The sequence below is a fragment of the Nerophis ophidion genome, linkage group LG09, assembly GCF_033978795.1.
Source record: "Nerophis ophidion isolate RoL-2023_Sa linkage group LG09, RoL_Noph_v1.0, whole genome shotgun sequence".
Classification (NCBI taxonomy): domain Eukaryota; kingdom Metazoa; phylum Chordata; class Actinopteri; order Syngnathiformes; family Syngnathidae; genus Nerophis; species Nerophis ophidion.
Genome location: NC_084619.1, coordinates 73,512,650 through 73,537,221, shown reverse-complemented (window position 1 = coordinate 73,537,221; position 24,572 = coordinate 73,512,650). Strand labels below are relative to the sequence as shown.

The 24,572-nt window shown below is 36.9% G+C and overlaps 1 protein-coding gene across 1 annotated transcript in view; it reads right to left on the bottom strand.

Annotated features, from left to right (window-relative positions):
* LOC133559722 (calcium-activated potassium channel subunit alpha-1a-like) overlaps window positions 1–24,572 on the bottom strand; it is a 572,272-nt gene that overhangs the window by 174,588 nt on the left and 373,112 nt on the right. Inside the window, exons 15-19 of the mRNA XM_061911767.1 lie at window positions 22,262–22,371; window positions 22,078–22,146; window positions 15,591–15,602; window positions 1,197–1,283; window positions 1,024–1,100 (exon numbers count right to left, since the gene is read on the bottom strand). Coding sequence (XP_061767751.1) covers window positions 1,024–1,100; window positions 1,197–1,283; window positions 15,591–15,602; window positions 22,078–22,146; window positions 22,262–22,371 — 355 coding nt within the window. The remainder of the gene's footprint in view (window positions 1–1,023; window positions 1,101–1,196; window positions 1,284–15,590; window positions 15,603–22,077; window positions 22,147–22,261; window positions 22,372–24,572) is intronic.

The window sequence follows — 24,572 nt, the reverse complement described above, 5'->3', positions numbered from 1 at the left end:
TGTATATATATATATATATATATATATATATATATATATATATATATATATATATATATATATATATATATATACATATATATATGTATATACATATATATATACATCCATACATATAAAGTATATACATATATGTATTCATGTATGTATATAAATATATATATATATATAGATATAGATATGTATATAAATATATATGTATAAATATATATATATATATATATAGATAGATATAGATATGTATATACATATCTATACATAAATATATATAGATATATATATATATGTATGTATGTATGTATATATAGAAATATATATATATACATATCTATATATACACATTATAAATATATATATACCTACATACATACATACACACACATATATACATCTATTTTTATAGTATTGGTTATTATTTTCTTTTTAAGAAGTACACATATCGATATTCAGTTTACAGTACTGACCGCAACAAATACATTTCCGGCAAAGTAAAAATTGTCGATCAAATATTTGCATAGCTCGAGCGTAGAAAAACTAAACGACTGTTTTAACATTATTACAACAAGAAATAACACCTTTTAATCACCTTTACACCCTTTTAATCCAATATAATAAAGCTTTCCGAGGCTGAGCCAATCAGTGGCCACGATACTGAACAGCGTGATCAGACTAGTTTGGGGCTCATTTAGTGGCAAATTACCGCTGCAGTGTTGATATTTCACGCCTAATTTATGGCTAAAATGTTGTTCAACATGCTTGAAAAAAGACGAATAAAATCTGCGATATTTGAAGCGCGACTTAAACCAAATAAAAAACTGAAATATGACACCAAGTAACCGCATACAAAGTAGGGAAAATAGACAAAATCAGACGTTTGTGTTTACCTTTAAAAAAAACACCACAGTAGTGAGCAGTTTTTTTTTTTTTCGGAACAGCAGGAAACACTGGAAGGTTCGGGATTGAGAGGAAGGGAAGGAGGGGGGCTGGGGGGGTGACGCAAGGTCAAAGGTCGAGGCTACTCACGTCGTTTGCAGCCACACTTCTTGATCCGCTTGGGGTCGGTGATGTCGTCGTGACAAGCTTTGCAGTAGAAAAAAGCTCTAAAAGGTGAAACAAAACAAAACAACAAAAAAAAGGGACACGGTGAGCACGTTGGCGGGGAATGTGACGCCACGACGAGGTTGAAGTCGCTCGACCTCTTGACTTCTTTCGCGTCGCTGGCGATAAAAAATCCCAGTGTGCCTTCCTGCAACTTGACATGGTTGCCCGGGTTGATGAGGATGCTGAGGGGGAACAAAATTCAGAGGCAGAAGAAGAGAAAAGAGGCTCATCAATGTGGAGGTCACACCGAGGTCACTTGCTAATCAAGAGGAATGGTACTCGCAACTTCTTCACAGGGCGGACATACTCTTTGGATGGATGTCCAATTTTTCATACATAATAAATAGAGATGTCCGATAATGGCTTTTTTAATTTCCGATACCGATATACCGTATTTCCTTGAATTGCCGCCGGGCCGCTAATTCATTTAAAACCTCTTCTCACTCCGGCGTTTACCAAAGGCATGCGGTAAATGTAGGCCTGCGCTTATAAATTTGAGTGTGATGTAAGGATACCATCATGAAAAGCACATTTAATAAAAAAAAAAAAAACGTTATTATGGTCTTACCTTTACGTATAAATGAAGTCCATGCGCAGCTCCTTCTGATCAAAAGCATTGATAACTTGTTTATAGAAGTCTTCCTTATCTTTCTTCAGTTTTAAAAGTCTCTCTGTCTCGATGGAGATCTTCCTTTATTACCTCCTGCTTCGATTGAAAGACCAGTTTGGAAAACTGTTTTATTTTAGATATGTAATCCTCCATGTTAAAAGTGCAAGCGAGAGGAAAAAATAAATGATTGCTGCTGATTCTTGCTGCTTGTTGTCACTTCTTCTGCAGACGAGTAGTCGCAAGAAGGATCACTAGCGCCCTCTAACACCAGGAGGTGGGAGTCATTTAATGACTCATATTTGACACACGCAGCTACGGTATATTAATTAAAAAAAGCTGCTTACTGTTTTTTTTTAGCATATTCAATAGCTTGGACCTTAAATCCTACTAAATAGCTCTTAATCTTCTTCCCCTTTATGCGATTTCAAATTATTGAAATCGGCCTACTGTATTTTGAAAATGATGACAGGTGAAGTGTCACTCATGACGTGACGAGTTTGACCCTGTGGAAATTCTAGGCATATGCTAATTATTTGGCAAAACGAGTTTGACCGGGCCAAAATTCTAGACATGCGCTAATAAAAATAATATTTTGCGAAACGAGTTTGACCCGGCAGTAATTCTAGGCAGGCGCATACTATATTCAAGGAAATAAAGTATATACAGTCGTGGAATGAACACACTATTATGCCTAATTTTGTTGTCATGCCCCTGCTGGATGCATTAAACAATAAATCATGATAAAAAAAAAAATAGCCAAATAATTATCGCATGCTTGCCTTTACCGCATGCCTTCGGTAAACGCCGGAGTGAGACGAGGTTATAAATTAATTAGTGCCCCGGTGGCAATTCAAGGAAGTACGGTAAATTGAAAAATGATTTGCAAATCACTGTATTCTGTTTTTATTTACCATTTACACAAGATCACTGAAGACATGAATGCAATACAGAGAATGGAAATTCAATTGTATAAATTTAGTTTGGTCCATGTTTGACAGTGGGATGCCAGGGAATGGGCTTTCTTGACTTGGCTGGATACTGAGTTAAATGTTGACTATTTTTGTTGACGTTTTTTAAGACTGGAATATTGATTTGACTGTGAGTCGTACAATTATGATAAAATGATGATAATAGTACTATTATGATGCTCTTGTGAATAAATGGCTGTAGCATTCCCCATTAATTAGACACAAAGAGAAAACATCACACACACACACACACACACACACACACACGTCATTAATGGTTACCTGTGGGCAACAGTCATCAATGATGTGATTATGAAACCAAAAAAAACCACACAAAAGACCTTAAAGGTCTCCACAACAGGAGCCCAGATGAAAGACTAACATTTGTTTAATTTATAATAAATATTTTTTCTATTCATAACTTTCTATAAATAGTTGGGAAATGGGAAAGTGTGTCCTCCCTCTGGGCCCTGACAAGTGTTACAGTGTATTAATAAATACAAATATCTAGGGAGCGATTGAATCCTTAAACATCAGGCTGTGCAAAGTTGTTAAAACTGGATGAGGAAATAACTGAGGGAATTTTGTGTGAATGCTCCAATGCTGAAGTTGAACTGAAATTCTAGAATTATTTTTTTTTAGAATTGTTGAAGTAGAGCATAACGTTCCTGAACAGGGTGAGTATGTTGAAGTTGGAACGGTTTGAATTGGATAAAAAATGTGGGGGTTGTGAAACTTTGAAGAATGTTGCATTCATTTCAATGGGAATTTTCAAAACATTTGGGAATTAAAGGTAAAGCTCGATTTTTTGGGAAAATGGTAAAAAGCTTGAATGGTCTGAATGAGTTGAAATGATTGGTGTTGGAATTTTTTAAATCGGTCAAGAAATGTTGAATTGAGAAATGGCATAACGGAAATCCTGGAATTTTGGGAATTTTTCCAGTTAAAAAACACACTTAATTTTTTGACCTAATTAAGAGGAATGTTTTGATGGTGGAACGGTTGAAGTGGGTTGACAAATGTGGGAGGAGTAGTCGCCAGAAAAAAGGGTGGAAATAGGGCTTTGAAAAACTAGGAATTCTGGAAAATCCAGGATTTTTTTTTTATTTGGAAAAAAATGTAGTTTAAATTTCCAGGATGGTGGAATGTGTGGAATTATATAAATAGGCTGAAAAATTGTGGAAGTGGAGGAAGTTTGAAAAATGGCCGTTTAATTTTGAATGGGAAAAAGTCCCAGAAAACCAGGAATTCTGGGAAATCTGGAAATTTTTTCCAAGTTGTCAAGGGAAATTACGCGATTCCTGAATAGACTGAAATGTATGAAGTTGGAATGGTTTGAACCGGACAAAAAATGTGGGACTAATGGAATTCTGAAGAATGTTGCATTCATTTTAATAGGAATTTTCAAAACATTTTGGGAATTTTGGAAAAAGCAGGATTTTTTCTTAAAATGGTAAAAAAGCTTGAATGGTCTGAACGAGTTGAAATGATTGGTGTTGGAATTTTTTAAATCGGTGAAGAAATGTTGAAAAATTCACATGTTGAATTGAGAAATGGTATAACGGAAATCCTGGAATTTCGGGAATTTTTCCAGTAAAAAACACACTTAATTTTTTGTCCTAATTAAGAGGAATGTTTTGATGGTGGAACGGTTGAAGTGGGTTGACAAATGTGGGAGGAGTAGTCGCCAGAAAAAAGGGTGAAAATAGGGCTTTGAAAACTAGGAATTTTGGAAAATCCAGGATTTTTTTTTTATTTGGAAAAAAATGTAGTTTAAATTTCCAGAATGGTGGAATGTGTGGAATTATATAAATAGGCTGAAAAATGTGGAAGTGGAGGAAGTTTGAAAAATGGCCAGATCATTTTGAATGGGAAAAAGTCCCAGAAAACCTGGAATTCTGGGAAATCTGGAAATTTTTTCGAAGTTGTCAAGGGAAATTACGCGATTCCTGAACTGTATGAAGTTGGAACGGTTTGAATCAGATAAAAAATGTGGGACTAATGGAACTCTGAAGAATGTTGCATTCATTTCAATAGGATTTTTTAAAACATTTTGGGAATTTTGGAAAAAGCGGAATTTTTTCTGAAAATGGTACAAAGCTTGAATGGTCTGAATGAGTTGAAATGATTGGTGTTGGAATTTTTTAAATCGGTCAAGAAATGTTGAAAAAGTCACATGTTGAATTGAGAAATGGTATAACGGAAATCCTGGAATTTCGGGAATTTTTCCAGTTAAAAAACACACTTAATTTTTTGACCTAATTAAGAGGAATGTTTTGATGGTGGAACGGTTGAAGTGGGTTGACAAATGTGGGAGGAGTAGTTGCCAGAAAAAATGGTTGAAATAGGGCTTTGAAAAACTAGGAATTCTGGAAAATCCAGGATTTTTTTTTTCATTTGGAAAAGATTTAGTTTAAATTTCCAGGATGGTGGAATGTGTGGAATTATATAAACAGGCTGAAAAATGTGGAAGTGGAGGAAGTTTTAAAAATGGCCAGATCATTTTGAATGGGAAAAACGTCCCAGAAAACCTGGAATTCTGGGAAATCTGGAAATGTTTTCGAATTTGTCAAGGGAAATTACGCGATTCCTGAATAGACCGAACTGTATGAAGTTGGAACAGTTTGAATTGGATAAAAAATGTGGGACTAATGGAACTCTGAAGAATATTGCATTCATTTCATTAGGAATTTTCAAAACATTTTGGGAATTTCGGAAAAAGCGGGATTTTTTCTTAAAATGGTAAAAAAGCTTGAATGGTCTGAACGAGTTGAAATGATTGGTGTTGGAATTTTTTAAATCGGTGAAGAAATGTTGAAAAATTCACATGTTGAATTGAGAAATGGTATAACGGAAATCCTGGAATCTCGGGAATTTTTCCAGTTAAAAAACACACTTAATTTTTTTGTCCTAATTAAGAGGAATGTTTTGATGTTGGAACGGTTGAAGTGGGTTGACAAATGTGGGAGGAGTAGTCGCCAGAAAAAAGGGTGGAAATAGGGCTTTGAAAAACTAGAAATTCTGGAAAATCCAGGATTTTTTTTTTAATTTGGAAAAAAATGTAGTTTAAATTTCCAGGATGGTGGAATGTGTGGAATTATATAAACAGGCTGAAAAATGTGGAAGTGGAGGAAGTTTGAAAAATGGCCAGTTCATTTTGAATGGGAAAAAGTCCCAGAAAACCTGGAATTCTGGGAAATCTGGAAATGTTTTCGAAGTTGTCAAGGGAAATTACGCGATTCCTGAATAGACCGAACTGTATGAAGTTGGAACGGTTTGAATCAGATAAAAAATGTGGGACTAATGGAACTCTGAAGAATGTTGCATTCATTTCATTAGGAATTTTCAAAACATTTTGGGAATTTCGGAAAAAGCAGGATTTTTTCTTAAAATGGTAAAAAAGCTTGAATGGTCTGAACGAGTTGAAATGATTGGTGTTGGAATTTTTTAAATCGGTGAAGAAATGTTGAAAAATTCACATGTTGAATTGAGAAATGGTATAACGGAAATCCTGGAATTTCGGGAATTTTTCCAGTTAAAAAACACACTTAATTTTTTGACCTAATTAAGAGGAATGTTTTGATGGTGGAACGGTTGAAGTGGGTTGACAAATGTGGGAGGAGTAGTCGCCAGAAAAAATGGTTGAAATAGGGCTTTGAAAAACTAGTAATTCTGGAAAATCCAGGATTTTTTTTTTTAATTTGGAAAAAGTGTAGTCTAAATTTCCAAGATGGTGGAATGTGTGCAATTATATAAACAGGCTGAAAAATGTGGAAGTGGAGGAAGTTTGAAAAATGGCCAGTTCATTTTGAATGGGAAAAAGTCCCAGAAAACCCGGAATTCTGGGAAATCTGGAAATTTTTTCAAAGTTGTCAAGGGAAATTACATGATTCCTGAATGGACTGAACTTTATGAAGTTGGAACGGTTTGAATCGGATAAAAAATGTGGGACTAATGGAACTCTGAAGAATGTTGCATTCATTTCAATAGGAATTTTTAAAACATTTTGGGAATTTCGGTAAAAGCGGGATTTTTTCTGAAAATGGTAAAAAGCTTGAATGGTCTGAATGAGTTGAAATGATTGGTGTTGGAATTTTTTTAATCGGTCAAGAAATGTTGAAATAGTCACATGTTGAATTGAGAAATGGTATAACGGAAATCCTGGAATTTCGGGAATTTTTCCAGTTAAAAAACACACTTAATTTTTTGTCCTGATTAAGAGGAATGTTTTGATGGTGGAAAGGTTGAAGTGGGTTGACAAATGTGGGAGGAGTAGTCGCCAGAAAAAAGGGTGGAAGTAGGGCTTTGAAAAACTAGGAATTCTGGAAAATCCAGGATTTTTTTTTTAACTTGGAAAAAATGTAGTTTAAATTTCCAGGGTGGGGGAATATGTGGAATTATATAAATAGGCTGAAAAATGTGGAAGTGGAGGAATTTTGAAAAATGGCCAGATCATTTTGAATGGGAAAAAGTCCCAGAAAACCTGGAATTCTGGGAAATTTGGACATTTTTTCGAATTTGTCAAGGGAAATTACGCGATTCCTGAATGGACCGAACTGTATGAAGTTGGAACGGTTTGAATCAGATAAAAAATGTGGGACTAATGGAACTCTGAAGAATGTTGCATTCATTTCAATAGGATTTTTTAAAACATTTTGGGAATTTTGGAAAAAGCGGGATTTTTTCTGAAAATGGTACAAAGCTTGAATGGTCTGGGTGAGTAGAAATGATTGGTGTTGGAATTTTTTTAATTGGTCAAGAAATGTTTAAAAAGTCACATGTTGAATTGAGAAATGGTATAACGGAAATCCTGGAATTTTGGGAATTTTTCCAGTTAAAAAACACACTTAATTTTTTGTCCTGATTAAGAGGAATGTTTTGATGGTGGAACGGTTGAAGTGGGTTGACAAATGTGGGAGGAGTAGTCGCCAGAAAAAAGGGTGGGAGTAGGGCTTTGAAAAACTAGGAATTCTGGAAAATCCAGGATTTTTTTTTTAACTTGGAAAAAATGTAGTTTAAATTTCCAGGGTGGGAGAATATGTGGAATTATATAAATAGGCTGAAAAATGTGGAAGTGGAGGAATTTTGAAAAATGGCCAGATCATTTTGAATGGGAAAAAGTCCCAGAAAACCTGGAATTCTGGGAAATTTGGACATTTTTTCGAATTTGTCAAGGGAAATTACACGATTCCTGAATGGACCGAACTGTATGAAGTTGGAACGGTTTGAATCAGATGAAAAATGTGGGACTAATGGAACTCTGAAGAATGTTGCATTCATTTCAATAGGATTTTTTAAAACATTCTGGGAATTTTGGAAAAAGCGGGATTTTTTCTGAAAATGGTACAAAGCTTGAACGGTCTGGATGAGTAGAAATGATTGGTGTTGGAATTTTTTTAATTGGTCAAGAAATGTTTAAAAAGTCACATGTTGAATTGAGAAATGGTATAACGGAAATCCTGGAATTTCGGGAATTTTTCCAGTTAAAAAACACACTTAATTTTTTGTCCTGATTTAGAGGAATGTTTTGATGGTGGAAAGGTTGAAGTGGGTTGACAAATGTGGGAGGAGTAGTCGCCAGAAAAAATGGTTGAAATAGGGCTTTGAAAAACTAGGAATTCTGGAAAATCCAGGATTTTTTTTTTCATTTGGAAAAGATTTAGTTTAAATTTCCAGGATGGTGGAATGTGTGGAATTATATAAACAGGCTGAAAAATGTGGAAGTGGAGGAAGTTTGAAAAATGGCCAGATCATTTTGAATGGGAAAAACGTCCCAGAAAACCTGGAATTCTGGGAAATCTGGAAATGTTTTCGAATTTGTCAAGGGAAATTACGCGATTCCTGAATAGACCGAACTGTATGAAGTTGGAACAGTTTGAATTGGATAAAAAATGTGGGACTAATGGAACTCTGAAGAATGTTGCATTCATTTCATTAGGAATTTTCAAAACATTTTGGGAATTTCGGAAAAAGCGGGATTTTTTCTGAAAATGGTAAAAAAGCTTGAATGGTCTGAACGAGTTGAAATGATTGGTGTTGGAATTTTTTAAATCGGTGAAGAAATGTTGAAAAATTCACATGTTGAATTGAGAAATGGTATAACGGAAATCCTGGAATTTCGGGAATTTTTCCAGTTAAAAAACACACTTAATTTTTTGTCCTGATTAAGAGGAATGTTTTGATGGTGGAAAGGTTGAAGTGGGTTGACAAATGTGGGAGGAGTAGTCGCCAGAAAAAAGGGTGGAAATAGGGCTTTGAAAACTAGGAATTTTGGAAAATCCAGGATTTTTTTTTTATTTGGAAAAAAATGTAGTTTAAATTTCCAGAATGGTGGAATGTGTGGAATTATATAAACAGGCTGAAAAATGTGGAAGTGGAGGAAGTTTGAAAAATGGCCAGATCATTTTGAATGGGAAAAACGTCCCAGAAAACCTGGAATTCTGGGAAATCTGGAAATTTTTTCAAAGTTGTCAAGGGAAATTACGCGATTCCTGAATAGACTGAACTGTATGAAGTTGGAATGGTTTGAACCGGATAAAAAATGTGGGACTAATGGAACTCTGAAGAATGTTGCTTTCGTTTCAATAGGAATTTTCAAAACATTTTGGGAATTTCGGAAAAAGCGGGATTTTTTTCAGAAAATGGTAAAAAAGCTTGAATGGTCTGAATGAGTTGAAACGGTTGGTGTTGGAATTGTTCAAATCAGCATAGAAATATTGAAGAAGCAACATGTTGAATTGACAAACGGTATTATGGAATTCCTGGAATTTTGGGAAACGTTCCAGTTGAAAAAAAATCTTCAATTGTTTTTCCTGAATAAGAGGAATGTTTTGACAGTAAAACGGTTGAAGTGGGTTGACAAATGTGGGAGGAGTAGTCGCCGGAAAAAAGGCTGAAAATAGGGCTTAGAAAAACCGGGAATTTTGAAAAATCCAGGATCTTTTTAAACTTGGAAAAATGCAGTTCAAGTATACAGGATGGTGGAAGGTGTTGAAGGTGGAATTGTATGCATGGGTTGAAAAATGTGGAAATGGTGGAAGTTTGAAAAATGGCCTATTAATTTTGAATGGAAAATTTTATTTTTTAAATGGTAAAACACTTAAATGGTTCGAATGAATGGTTGGTGTTACAATTTTTCAAATCGGTCGAGAAATGTTGACGTAGTAACATTTTCATTTGAGAAATAGTATTAACGAATTTCTGGAATTTCGGGAAAATCAAGAATTTTTCCAGTTAAAATTTTATTTTAATTTTTTTGTCCTAGTTAAGAGGAATGTTTTGACGGTGAAACGGTTGAAGTGGGTTGAAAATGTGGGAGAAGTAGTCGCCAGAAAGAAGGGTGGCAATAGGGCTTGGGAAAACCGGGATTTCTGGAAATTCCAGGATTTTTTTTTAACTTGGAAAAGGGTAGTTTGAATTTTCAGAATAATGGTGGAATGTGTTGAAGGTGGAATGGTTTGAATCGGTTGAAAAATGTGGAAATGGTGAAAGTTTGAAAAATGGCCAATTCATTGTGAATGGGAAAAACGTCCCGGAAAACCTGAAATTCTGGGAAATCTGGAAAAGTTTTGAATTTTTCAAGAGAAAACCCGCGATTCCCGAATAGGCTGAGCAGTTTGAAGTTGGAACGGTTTGAATCGGATCCGGAATGTGGGAACTTTGAAGAATGTTGCATTCATTTCAATGCGAATTTTCAAAAAATGTTGGAAATTTCGGGAAAGGCGGGATTTTTTGGAAAACATTAAAAAGCTTGAATGGTCTGAATGAGTTGAAATGGTAGGTGGTAGACTTTTTCAAATCAGTAGAGAAATGTTGAAAAAGTCACATGTGGAATTGAGAAATGGTATTATGGAATTCACTGAATTTTGGGTATTTTTCCAGTTTAAAATAACACTTACATTTTTTGTCCTAATTAAAAGGAATGTTTTGACAGTAAAACTGTTGAAGTGGCTTGAAAAATGTGGTAGAAGTAGTCGCCAGAAAAAAGGCTGGAAATAGGGCTCGGGAAAAACGGGAATTCTGGAAAATCCAGGAATTTTTTTTAAACTTAGAAAAAAATGTAGTTTAAATTTCCAAGACGGTGAAATGTGTTGAAGTTGGGATGGTATGGATCGGTTGAAAAATGTGGAAATGGTGAAAGTAAAAAAAAATGGCCAATTCATTTTGAATGGGAACTACATCCTGGAAAACCTGGAATTCTGGGAAATCCAGGATTTTTTTTTTAATTTAGAAAAAAATCTTGTTAAAATTTCCAAGACGGTGAAATGTGTTGAAGTTGGAATGGTATGGATTGGTTGAAAAATGTGGAAATGGTGAAAGTAAAAAAAAATGGCCAATTAATTTTGAATGGGAACTACGTCCTGGAAAACCTGGAATTCTGGGAAACCCGGGAATTTTTTCGAATTTGTCAAGGGAACGTCTGCGATTCCCGAATAGGCAGAACAGTTTGAAGTTGGACCGGTTTGAACCGGGTAAAAAATGTGGAAGGTGCACTGTAAAAAAAAAAAATCCTATTTTTATGGTTAACTTACTCTAAATTTCTACTGTAATTTTTAAATTTTTTAAAAATAGGTTATAAAACTGTAGAATTGAAGTCATTATCTGTAAATAAACAAACCGCCTGTTATTTTAAGTAATATGCCAGTAATGACAAACTATGTATATATCAATTTTTTTTACAGAAAAATACCATATTAATAATACATATCATTTTCTGTTTTCTCAAAATTACTTTCAAATTCCTGTAAAATTACAGTAATTAACTTTCATTTAATATGTAGCTTGTTATATAAAAGTATATGTCCATACTAAAAATCCAACAGTTTTATATGTCATTTTAAGGAAAATTTTATTTTTTTAATATTATTCAAGTTGAAAAAAGTTTGTAGTCTGTTGTATAAAGGTAACGATTTTTTTACCGAATTTTTTTTTACAGTGTGGAGAAGAAGAATAAGTTGATTCATTTTGCTGCAGAAAACCATATGTGTGAAGGCTTTGGAGCATTCACACCATAAATGAATTATACATATATATATAAAAAAAAAACAACACTCAGATTGAATGGCCCCCATAGAGAAAAAACGAGCATGCTCATAAATCCAAACGAGATTAAAAATCAAGGACAGTTTCAATGTGAGATGTTCCAGACGACAGCATCTCATATTGTGAGCAGCGGGTCCCTTGTTGGACATCCGTGTGTGAAAGTCGTCATGCAGAAAAAACACCACAACGGCGTGAGTGGACAGAAAGGAAGTGGGCGGGGCACGGCAGTACAGGTAAAGGGACAGGTGCGTAGATGCAGACGGTTGCAGTAACTTCTGTGCAGTTGGATTGTTTCTCAAACACCAAACTGACAGGAAGTGAGCTGACTTTAAGGACATCTACTGGAGAGACGCACACGTGGGCGTGACTGGGACAACACACACACACACACACACACACATATTTGCTCCTTTCTCCCGTTTGATTGCACACACAAAACAAACACACACACACATACATGCACAACAAGTGATGGAATGGAAAATGTTTGGGGTAAGGGAATGGGTGTGGTTTAAATTTGGATACAGTTAAAGCTATCCAAAATTTCCATGCCTTTTTGATTTAGGCCGCGTTCACACTTGTGGTTCAGTCCCCCGGTTTGGACCAAATATATAAAAAAAACTTGGTTTGCACTTTGTTTCGCTTAGCGTTCAAACTGGTGAGCAAAGGCATGAGATGTAACTCAAATAGTCCGACCAAAAATACCTCCTGCTGGGTTACGGTCATATTGTACTATTTAGTTCCCAAAACGCTTGAAATATATTATTTTAAAGAGCATTGTCACACGTACTAAACAGTGTTTCCCATAGGACTGGAATGCACCTTATTTTTCTGACTGTTTTACAACGCTTTGCACCCATCCATCATCTTTCGCATATCCGAGGTCGGGTCGCGGGGGCAGCAGCCTAAGCAGGGAAGCCCAGACTTCCCTCTCCCCAGCCACTTCATCTGGCTCTTCCCGGGGGATCCCGAGGCGTTCCCAGGCCAGACGGGAGACATAGTCTTCCCAACGTGTCCTGGGTCTTCCCTGTGGCCTCCTACCAGCTGGACGTGCCCTAAACACCTCCCTAGGGAGGCGTTCGGGTGGCATCCTGACCAGATGCCCGAATCACCTCATCTGGCTCCTCTCCATGTGGAGGAGCAGCGGCTTTACTTTGAGTTCCTCCCGGATGGCAGAGCTTCTCACCCTATCTCTAAGGGCGGAGGAAACTCATTTCAGCCGCTTATACCCGTGATCTTATCCTTTCGGTCATAACCCAAAGCTCATGACCATAGGTGAGGATGGGAACGTAGATCGACCGGTAAATTGAGAGCTTTGCCTTCCGGCTCAGCTCCTTCTTCACCACAACGGATCGGTACAACGTCCGCATTACTGAAGACGCCGCACCGATCCGCCTGTCGATCTCACGATCCACTCTTCCCTCACTCGTGAACAAGACTCCTAGGTACTTGAACTCCTCCACTTGGGGCAGGGTCTCCTCCCCAACCCGGAGATGGCACTCCACCCTTTTCCGGGCGAGAACCATGGACTCGGACTTGGAGGTGTTGATTCTCATTCCGGTCGCTTCAAACTCGGCTGCGAACCGATCCAGTGAGAACTGGAGATCCCGGCCAGATGAAGCCATCAGGACCACATCATCTGCAAAAAGCAGAGACCTAATCCTGCGGTCACCAAACCAGAACCCCTCAACGCCTTGACTGCGCCTAGAAATTCTGTCCATAAAAGTTATGAACAGAATGACAAAGGACAGCCTTGGCGGAGTCCAACCCTCACTGGAAACGTGTCCGACTTACTGCCAGCAATGCGGACCAGCTGGACGTGCCCTAAACACTGCTTTGCACCCTGCGGATTATAAAAACGACGCAGCTACGATGGTTTGTATTCGACAAATTAGGGTTGACCCGATACCGATATTTCGGTATTGGTACCAACATCTTTTTAGATACTTTTCGAAAATTAAGAGCACGGCAAAAACATTTTTGTTATTGACGTAGTTTTAGCACAAAATTTGACGATACATTAAACATGTGTTCCCGTGACCCCAAAAGGGACAAGCGGTAGACAATGGATGGATGGATAAACATGTTTTTTATTGGAATATCAAATACAAATTTTGGCATTAGATAAAATAGGGAACATACTAAACCACTTGTCTTTTAGTAATAAGTAAACAAAGGTTGTATAGATGTATCAGAATAATATATACATGTATGTCTGTGTGCATATGTATACATATATATATATATATATATATATATATAGATATAGATATATATATATATATATATATATATATATATACATATATATATATATATATATATATATGTAAACCTGCCGGAGTTCCTTCGGAACGGACCGAACACGACAAGTGTGAACACGCCCTAAGAAGCGAGAATTAGCGCTAAGGGACAAGACTACGCTGTTTGGTGTTACATAACCGGTGATGGCGGGTTAGAATGATTCGACTTTTTTCAGGTCGAGAATGTAGAAGAAGAAGATTATCGGTGTTATCGGCAGTACATCTGAAGACATAAAACAAAGTTGGGTTTTTTTGTTTTTTTTCTGTCTTGCCTCTGGTGAGGACAGTCACATTTTTTCCCCGCTCCCTTCCTTTCCTTGCTTGCTCTCATTGTTTTGTCTTGTCTACACTTTTTTTGAAGCCTCCAAATCTAAACATCAGACATGGAAATGATCAGCTGCACTCAATTGACAAAATCTCAACTGAATCGCAAGATGGATCGCATCGAGGAAAAGCTAGTTGAAAGAGAAACAAATGGATATGAGGGCCAGCATTGTAATGTCTGCTCGCGGAAAAACAAAAAAAATCCTACGATTTGACTACCTCGCATTGCCTTGACGCAGAAGCAGGCTGTTCTGAAAACATCCCAAAGCTACACCTCAATGATGGACGCTTTTGACCTTCCTCCCTCGCCCCTCAACGACACCTGGAGTTGAAATTTTGCTTGCATGCAGAACGGCCCCGGGCCTATGGACACTACATCATCACACCCAATACAATGGGCCTTTTCACACATCTCCTCCTCCACCTTACACCTTCACCCCAGCTTGATCCCCCTTTGAGGTGATGGACGGCTGGCGGTGATTCATAGCAGCAGTCAACCTCCAGGGCCCCAACTACCCCACCCCTCTGTCGCGAGTTGTATGGCATGATTGCATGGCATGGAAACTAGGGCTCCTTAGGAGCCCAGTCTAAATTGTGTTTTCTTTACTCATCTTCATCCCCTGCGTTTTACCTTTGTCCCACCTTTTACGGGGAGCCTCATGGCAACCCACCAGTGATCCTGTTCTGTAACCCTGTATACTGTTTGTTTGTCTGATCTTGAACGGGTTTGTGCTGAGAACAATAGTTGCGTTGTACTTGTTGCGATGACTATAAAGACCAATCCTATCCTATCCTAGCGCCAACCACCAAGGCACAGATTGGACAGCCGTCGAGTAATCGGGTTTGAACCAAAACAAAGGTAACAAGTTAGAGTCACAACTGAGGACAAAAGGGAACTGAAAGAGTGAGAGGATTCGACGAAGCGAAGGGCTGGCGTAAGAAGACAAAATCAAAGATAGATGTGGAGAGGGTGAGCGTTTGGCCTTGGTACAGCGACAACAGCAAAGACAAGGACTCCTACAAAACACGTCCAATTGAGCGAGCTGGCTTTTTTCTGACTCTGCCTGCAAAGAAGTTAGTGCATTGAGCACAAAGGGGACACCAGAAAGATATCAAAGACAAGAGTTAGGAGTGTGTGAGATAGCGTTTTTGGGGGGGCTGGGGAGACTCCCGAAGTCAGAAGCGTTAAAGTAGTGGCGATTGGAGCGCAACTTTGGAAGTAAGATAGGGAAGAGGGCGTACCGCTTTCGGCTTCTGCAAACAACAAGAACACAATCTCAAATCAAACAAGTTATCATCCACATCAAAGGAAATGGAGAAAGAACAACCGAGGCTTTCCCGACGTTTGGATGCTTTGGTCGGGAGTTAGCGCTCCCGATTTGGCACGTGTGAGGACTCAGTTTGAGTTTGATGCTAAAGTAAACTTAAAGACCTCGGTGGGACGAAACCTTGGGACGTATTTTTGACACGGGGGGGGGGCGGATGTAGGGTTGTACAAAGGAGTATTAGAGCCACACTGAAAAACAAATAATGCTACAGTACACGTTGAAATATTACAGGAATCATGTTGGAAATACACTATATTGCCAAAAGTATTTGGCCACCCATCCAAAAGATCAAAATCTGGTGTCCTAATCACTTGGACCGGCACTTAGGCATGGAGGCTGTTTTTACAAACAAGTGTGAAAGAATGGGCCACTCTCAGGAGTTCCAGCGTGAAACTGTCATAGGATGCCACCCGTGCAAGAAATCCACTCGTGAAATTGCCTTAAAGACACAGATGACAGAGTCTGTTGTGTATCTACTTGACTGGCCTGCACAGAGTCCTGACCTGAACCTGATACAAACACCTTTGAGATTAACGGAGACCGAGAGCCAGGCCTTCTCGACCAATCGGTGCGCATTTAGTGTAACCTCACCAAATGCGCTTTTGGAAGAATGGTGTAAAATTCCTATAAACACACTCCGCAACCTTGTGGACAGCCTTAACTAGAAGAGTTGAAGCTGTAATAGCTGCAAAAGGTGGGCCGACATCATATTGAACCCTATGTGTTAGGAATGGGATGGCACTTCAAGTTCATATGTGAGTCAAAGCAGGTGGCCAAATACTTTTAGCAATATAGTGTACTTAATATTTACCACGCAGGGGACAGAAGCTAAACTTTTTGTCTTTTCAGTAATTTTTTGCTGTATTTTGGCTAACATTATTTGTGATCTTTCTTAAAAGTGATTTTAAGTACGATACGCTGGGAATAAAAACACTTCTAGGTTCATATTTTGAATGCTCATTCAGCCCTAAAAAAATATACCAAACATGTAAGTTTTTAAATTATTTTAACCCTTTGAATGGCTTTTGATCAAATTATGACAGTGATCAATTCCAGTAAACATTTGCAAAACATGACTTATTTTACTCATTTAAACCTGCAACATAATCTAATTAAAAGGCTTTAAAAAAATGTATATATATATATATATATATATATATATATATATATATATATATATATATATATATATATATATGTGTGTGTGTGTTCGATATTGTTGTTAAGGACTAAAGTTAAGCAAAATATTTGAGAAACAAAATAGAATGAATTTAATTAAAATTAAATATAATTAAAATTGAATGCAAGCCATTATTTTATGATAAAATAATAATAATAATATTAAAAAAGTGTGCCTTATAGTCCGCAAAATGTTAAAGACTTAAGTGTATTAGGAGATTTGAGCAAACAAGAAAAATTATCCAAAATGTTGACTACAAATTTTTCAGGATTTATGCAGATCCCAAATACACATCAGCAGGTACCAGAAGGTAAGAAAACTTGCTTTTGCATAATATTGCGAAACAAAACGGCAGATAATAATGTCTTATCCTATACAAACAAACCATAATAATACTACTACGTAGACTTACAGTACAATCCATCTCACGGTGAGGCTTCATAGCTTACCAAAGTCGAACTAAAACATTTTATGATGAAAAAAAACCTCCAATACAACCGGACAAGCCCCCAAAATGTATCTAAGTATTATTTTACTGGAAAAACAGACCTTTTGAGCGGCGTGTGTAATGTTCTATGTTTAATGGAACATATATATTCTGCTGTTGTTTACTTGAGTCATATATTGCAGTCTACACGTATCTCTTATGCGTGTCTGCCATCTACTGACCAGACTTATCATTACACCATGTACCAAATAAAGTGGCTTCGAGGTGGGTTTGCTCAACCAAAATATATTCCTTACATAAATATATCCCGGGTTATAAAGCACACTGTCGAGTTTTGAGAGAGGAAAAAAAGGATTTTAAGTGTGCCTTGTAGTCCGGAAAATGTTAAGAACTAAAGTGTATTAGGAGATTTGAGCAAACAAGTAAACAGATACAAAAATTATCCAAAATGTTCACTACAAAGGCGGCCGCGCGCAATTTTTCAGGATTTACGCAGATCCCAAATACACATTAGCAGGTGCCAGAAGGTAAGAAAAGTTACTTTTGCATAATATTGTGAAACAAAACGCCAGATAATAATGTCTTACCTTATACACACACCATAATAATACTCATATGTAGAGTCAAAGTACAATCCATCTCATGGTGCGGCTTCATAGCTTCAAACTAAAACATTTTATGATGAAAAAAAATCTCCAATACACCCGGACAAGCCCCCAAAATGTATCTAAGTATTATTTTACTGGAAAAACAGTCCTTTTGAGCGCCGTGTGTAATGTTCTATATTTTCAATGGAACATATAAAATGCTGGTGTTGTTTACTTGAGTCATATTGCAATCTACACATATCTCTTATGTGTGACTGCCATCTACTGGCCAGACTTATCATTACACCATGTACCAAATAAAATGGCTTCGAGGTGGGTTTGCTCAACCAAAATATATTCCCTATATAAATATATCCTGGCTTATAAGGCACACTGTCGAGTTTTCAGAGAAAAAAAAGGATTTTAAGTGTGCCTTGTAGTCCGGAAAATGTTAAAAACTGAAATTTATTAGGAGATTTGAGCAAACAAGTAAACAGATACAAAAATTATCCAAAATGTTCACTACAAAGGCGGCCGCGTGCAATTTTTCAGGATTTATGCAGATCCCAAATACACATCAGCAGGTACCGGAAGGTAAGAAAAGTTGCTTCTGCATAATATTGCGAAACAAAACGCCAGATAATAATGTCTTGCCTTATACACACACCATAATAGTACTCCTATGTAGAATCACAGTACAATCCATCTCACGGTGCGGCTTCATAGCTTACCAAAGTCCTAATAAAACATTTTATGATGAGAAAAACAACAACAATACACCCGGACAAGCCCCCAAAATGTATCTAAGTATTATTTTACTGGAAAAACAGTCCTTTTGACCGCCGTGTGTAATGTTCTATATTTTCAATGGAACATATAAAATGCTGGTGTTGTTTACTTGAGTCATATTGCAATCTACACATATCTCTTATGTGTGACTGCCATCTACTGGCCAGACTTATCATTACACCATGTACCAAATAAAATGGCTTCGAGGTGGGTTTGCTCAACCAAAATATATTCCTTACATAAATATATCCCGGGTTATAAAGCACACTGTCGAGTTTTGAGAGAGGAAAAAAAGGATTTTAAGTGTGCCTTGTAGTCCGGAAAATGTTAAGAACTAAAGTGTATTAGGAGATTTGAGCAAACAAGTAAACAGATACAAAAATTATCCAAAATGTTCACTACAAAGGCGGCCGCGCGCAATTTTTCAGGATTTACGCAGATCCCAAATACACATTAGCAGGTGCCAGAAGGTAAGAAAAGTTACTTTTGCATAATATTGTGAAACAAAACGCCACATAATAATGTCTTACCTTATACACACACCATAATAATACTCATATGTAGGGTCAAAGTACAATCCATCTCACGGCGCGGCTTCATAGCTTCAAACTAAAACATTTTATGATGAAAAAAAATCTCCAATACACCCGGACAAGCCCCCAAAATGTATCTAAGTATTATTTTACTGGAAAAACAGTCCTTTTGAGCGCCGTGTGTAATGTTCTATATTTTCAATGGAACATATGAAATGCTGGTGTTGTTTACTTGAGTCATATTGCAATCTACACATATCTTTTATGTGTAACTGCCATCTACTGGTCACACTTATCATTACATTATGTACCAAATAAAATGGCTTTGAGGTGGGTCTGCTCAACCAAAATATATTCCTTATATAAATATATCCTGGGTTAAAAGGCACACTGTCGAGTTTTCAGAGAAAAAAAAGGATTTTAAGTGTGCCTTGTAGTCCGGAAAATGTTAAAAACTGAAATTTATTAGGAGATTTGAGCAAACAAGTAAACAGATACAAAAATTATCCAAAATGTTCACTACAAAGGCGGCCGCGTGCAATTTTTCAGGATTTATGCAGATCCCAAATACACATCAGCAGGTACCGGAAGGCAAGAAAAGTTGCTTTTGCATAATATTGCGAAACAAAACGCCAGATAATAATGTCTTACCTTATACACACACCATAATAGTACTCCTATGTAGAATCACAGTACAATCCATCTCACGGTGCGGCTTCATAGCTTACCAAAGTCCTAATAAAACATTTTATGATGAGAAAAACAAGAACAATACACCCGGACAAGCCCCCAAAATGTATCTAAGTATTATTTTACTGGAAAAACAGTCCTTTTGAGCGCCGTGTGTTATGTTCTATATTTTCAATGGAACATATGAAACCTTGATGTTGTTTACTTGAGTCATATTGCAGTCTACACATATCTCTTATGTGTGACTGCCATCTACTGGTCACACTTATCATTACATTATGTACCAAATAAAGTGGCTTCGAGGTGGGTTTGCTCAACCAAAATATATTCCTTATATAAATATATCCCGGGTTATAAGGCACAATGTCGAGGTTTGAGACAAATTAAAAGATTTTAAGTGCGCTTTATAGTCCGGAAAATGTTAAGAACTGAAGTTTATTAGGAGATTTGAGCAAACAAGTAAACAGATACAAAAATTATCCAAAATGTTGACTACAGATTTTTCAGGATTTACGCAGATCCCAAATACACATTAGCAGGTGCCAGAAGGTAAGAAAAGTTACTTTTGCATAATATTGTGAAACAAAACGCCAGATAATAATGTCTTACCTTATACACACACCATAATAATACTCATATGTAGAGTCAAAGTACAATCCATCTCACGGTGCGGCTTCATAGCTTCAAACTAAAACATTTTATGATGAAAAAAAATCTCCAATACACCCGGACAAGCCCCCAAAATGTATCTAAGTATTATTTTACTGGAAAAACAGTCCTTTTGAGCGCCGTGTGTAATGTTCTATATTTTCAATGGAACATATGAAATGCTGGTGTTGTTTACTTGAGTCATATTGCAATCTACACATATCTCTTATGTGTAACTGCCATCTACTGGTCACACTTATCATTACATTATGTACCAAATAAAATGGCTTTGAGGTGGGTCTGCTCAACCAAAATATATTCCTTGTATAAATATATCCTGGGTTAAAAGGCACACTGTCGAGTTTTCAGAGAAAAAAAAGGATTTTAAGTGTGCCTTGTAGTCCGGAAAATGTTAAGAACTGAAGTGTATAAGGAGATTTGAGCAAACAAGTAAACAGATACAAAAATTATCCAAAATGTTCACTACAAAGGCGGCCGCGCGCAATTTTTCAGGATTTATGCAGATCACAAATACACATCAGCAGGTACTGGAAGGTAAGAAAAGTTGCTTTTGCATAATATTGCGAAATAAAACGCCAGATAATAATGTCTTACCTTACACACACACCATAGTAATACTCATATGTAGAGTCATAGTACAATCCATCTCATGGTGCGGCTTCATAGCTTACCAAAGTCCTAATAAAACATTTTGTGATGAGAAAAACAACAACAATACACCCGGACAAGCCCCCAAAATGTATCTAAGTATTATTTTACTGGAAAAACAGTCCTTTTGAGCGCCGTGTGTAATGTTCTATATTTTCAATGGAACATATAAAATCTACACATATCTCTTATGTGTGACTGCCATCTACTGGCCAGACTTATCATTACACCATGTACCAAATAAAATGGCTTCGAGGTGGGTTTGCTCAACCAAAATATATTCCTTATATAAATATATCCTGGCTTCTAAGGCACACTGTCGAGTTTTCAGAGGAAAAAAAAGGATTTTAAGTGCGCCTTATAGTCCGGAAAATACGGTACTTTTCACTACGGCTCTAATACTGCTTTGTCGGAGCAGTGCACGTGTGTGTGTTCTGGGGGGCGAGGGGAATAAAGCCAACAAGAGAAGTTAAGAAAAACGTAGCATGGAAATCCAAAAGTGCAGCAGACAACATTATGTACTGTATCGCTGAAATCGACCTTAGAATCGCTTTCTGCAAGACTTCCTTGACCTTGCTATTGTGGAATCAGGGCTAAAGAACTAGACTATCATTTAGCAGGAGGAATGAGTCATTTAATGGTTGGTATGGATCCAAACATCTGTGGAAGAATGGATAAAAAGGGTGCATGCTCTCTGTCACCGAGTTAGTGTTCTTATTGCATTTGATGCGACAACACCAAGGTGATGCCATCAAGTGCGTTGCAACATCACGTTCTCATGGGAGTGTTTGCGGGGTAGGCGGGACTTCGAGCGTCTTTTTCTCTTTTTTTTTCTTTCTCCCACATACTGTACAAACCTGCTCTCTCTTTGCTCCGACTTGTACTCGATGGCAATGAGCAACAGCTTCAGCTTCACGTAACACAGCCTGAAACGTAGGCGTGGAGATGTTAGGAGAGGCGGCCTCTCGCTGCCGGCGGGCGACAACAACTTACCGTCGGCGGTGGTCTCGGAGGGCGGGGCGGAAAGAAGGGGGTACTTACTCGCACACGGTGGGGAAGGAGAGGCCCACAAAGGCACTGGACAAATACTCTGTGTACATCTCGTTAGCCACTCCTTCAAGGTAGTACTTCTGCCAGGTGTCCTCCTCGATCTGGGGGTGGGGATGGTAGAAACGTTATGAATACATATACATATATATATACAGTCGTGGTCAAAAGTTGACATACCCTTGTAAAGGACATAATGTCATGGCTGTCTTGAGTTTCCAATCATTTCTACAACAAAAATGTAGCTGTTTGGCCACAATACCCAGAAATATGTTTGTCCGAAGAAAGGTGAGGCCTTTAATCGCAGGAACACAATACCTACCGTAAAGCATGATGGTGGTAGTAATATGCTCTGTTTTGTTGCCAATGGAACTAGTGCTTTAGAGCATGGGTGTCAAACTCTGGCCCGCCATGTAATTTCCTTAGGCCCTTAAGCCAATAATAAATCAACATTAGAACTGGCCCGCCGGTATTATTCAGTGGCGGTGCCGCTGTATCACCGCATTCAACGCTGATTCTCATACTTGCCAACCCTCCCGATTTTTTCAGGAGAATCCCGAATTTCAGTGGAGGTATATTATTGTTATTATTATTATTTAATTTTTTTTGTCCTGTCCAGCTTCTCAGGCAAATCATATAGTTTATGTAGATGCCCGTATCGACTGTTCAGATTTACTTTACAAAAGAGAAGTGTAGGATACTTCTCTTGTTGTCTTATTTGAATGTGACTTTATTAAATGTATTTATATTATTATTTTGGTGCAGCCGGGCCGGAGCAGGAGGGGATAGAAAGAGAAAAAAAAGGAAGACAGAGGGGGAAATTGTGGGGATAAGAGAGGGATTAGACAGAGAGACACAAACAACAACAGCAAATACAACAATAACAACAACAACAATAGAACAACACCAGCACATACATAATATGTACAAATATGATCGTAAAAGTGATAGCAAATAAGCAGTTAGTGAAATAAATAATATAATAATGACAATGAGCATTTTTACACGAAAACTGGAGCAATAAAAATACCAATAGAAAAAGCGCTATTGATCATGAACAAAACCAATAGTTTACCTCTATTATCAACAATAAAGTTGTTCAAATGCAACAATACGTATACATAATGATAGCTAGAAAAGATAATAAAAATAAAATAAAATAAATGAAAAAAAAAAGAAGGAATACCGAAAGATGAAAGGGAAGAGAGAGAAGCAACCGATATTAATCTTGTAGATTGTTATAGTAACAATGGTTTCGGCTCTGTCAATATGCCTTGTGTTACCCAGTTTACCCTAGGGCAACAACGTTGATATATGATTATGTGCATGAGTGAATGTATGTATATGTACTTGTATATGAACAGAATGTGTATATGAATGTTTGTACAGTGAATGTATATGTACAGTATATGTATGTTTGTTTGTAGTGTGAATGTATATGTACAGTATATGTATGTTTGTTTGTAGTGTGAATGTATATGTACAGTATATGTATGTATGTGTACAGTGAATGTATATGTACAGTATATGTATGTTTGTACAGTGAATGTATATGTACAGTATATGTATGTTTATTTGTACAGTGAATGTATATGTACAGTATATGTATGTTTGTACAATGAATGTATATGTACAGTATATGTATGTTTATTTGTACAGTGAATGTATATGTACAGTATATGTATGTTTGTACAATGAATGTATATGTACAGTATATGTATGTTTATTTGTACAGTGAATGTATATGTACAGTATATGTATGTTTGTACAGTGAATGTATATGTACAGTATATGTATGTTTGTTTGTACAGTGAATGTATATGTACAGTATATGTATGTTTGTTTGTACAGTAAATGTATATGTACAGTATATGTATGTTTGTTTGTACAGTGAATGTATATGTACAGTATATGTATGTTTGTACAGTGAATGCGTATGTATGTTTGTTTGTACAGTGAATGTATATGTACAGTATATGTATGTTTGTTTATACAGTAAATGTATATGTACAGTATATGTATGTTTATTTGTACAGTGAATGTATATGTACAGTATATGTATGTTTGTACAGTGAATGCGTATGTATGTTTGTTTATACAGTCAATGTATATGTACAGTATATGTATGTTTGTTTATACAGTAAATGTATATGTACAGTATATGTATGTTTGTTTGTACAGTCAATGTATATGTACAGTATATGTATGTTTGTACAGTGAATGTACGCTTGGATGGACGGACTAGGAGTATGTAGGTAAGTAATGTATTTGTGTGTGTATGTGGGAGCGTAGTTACCAATGTATG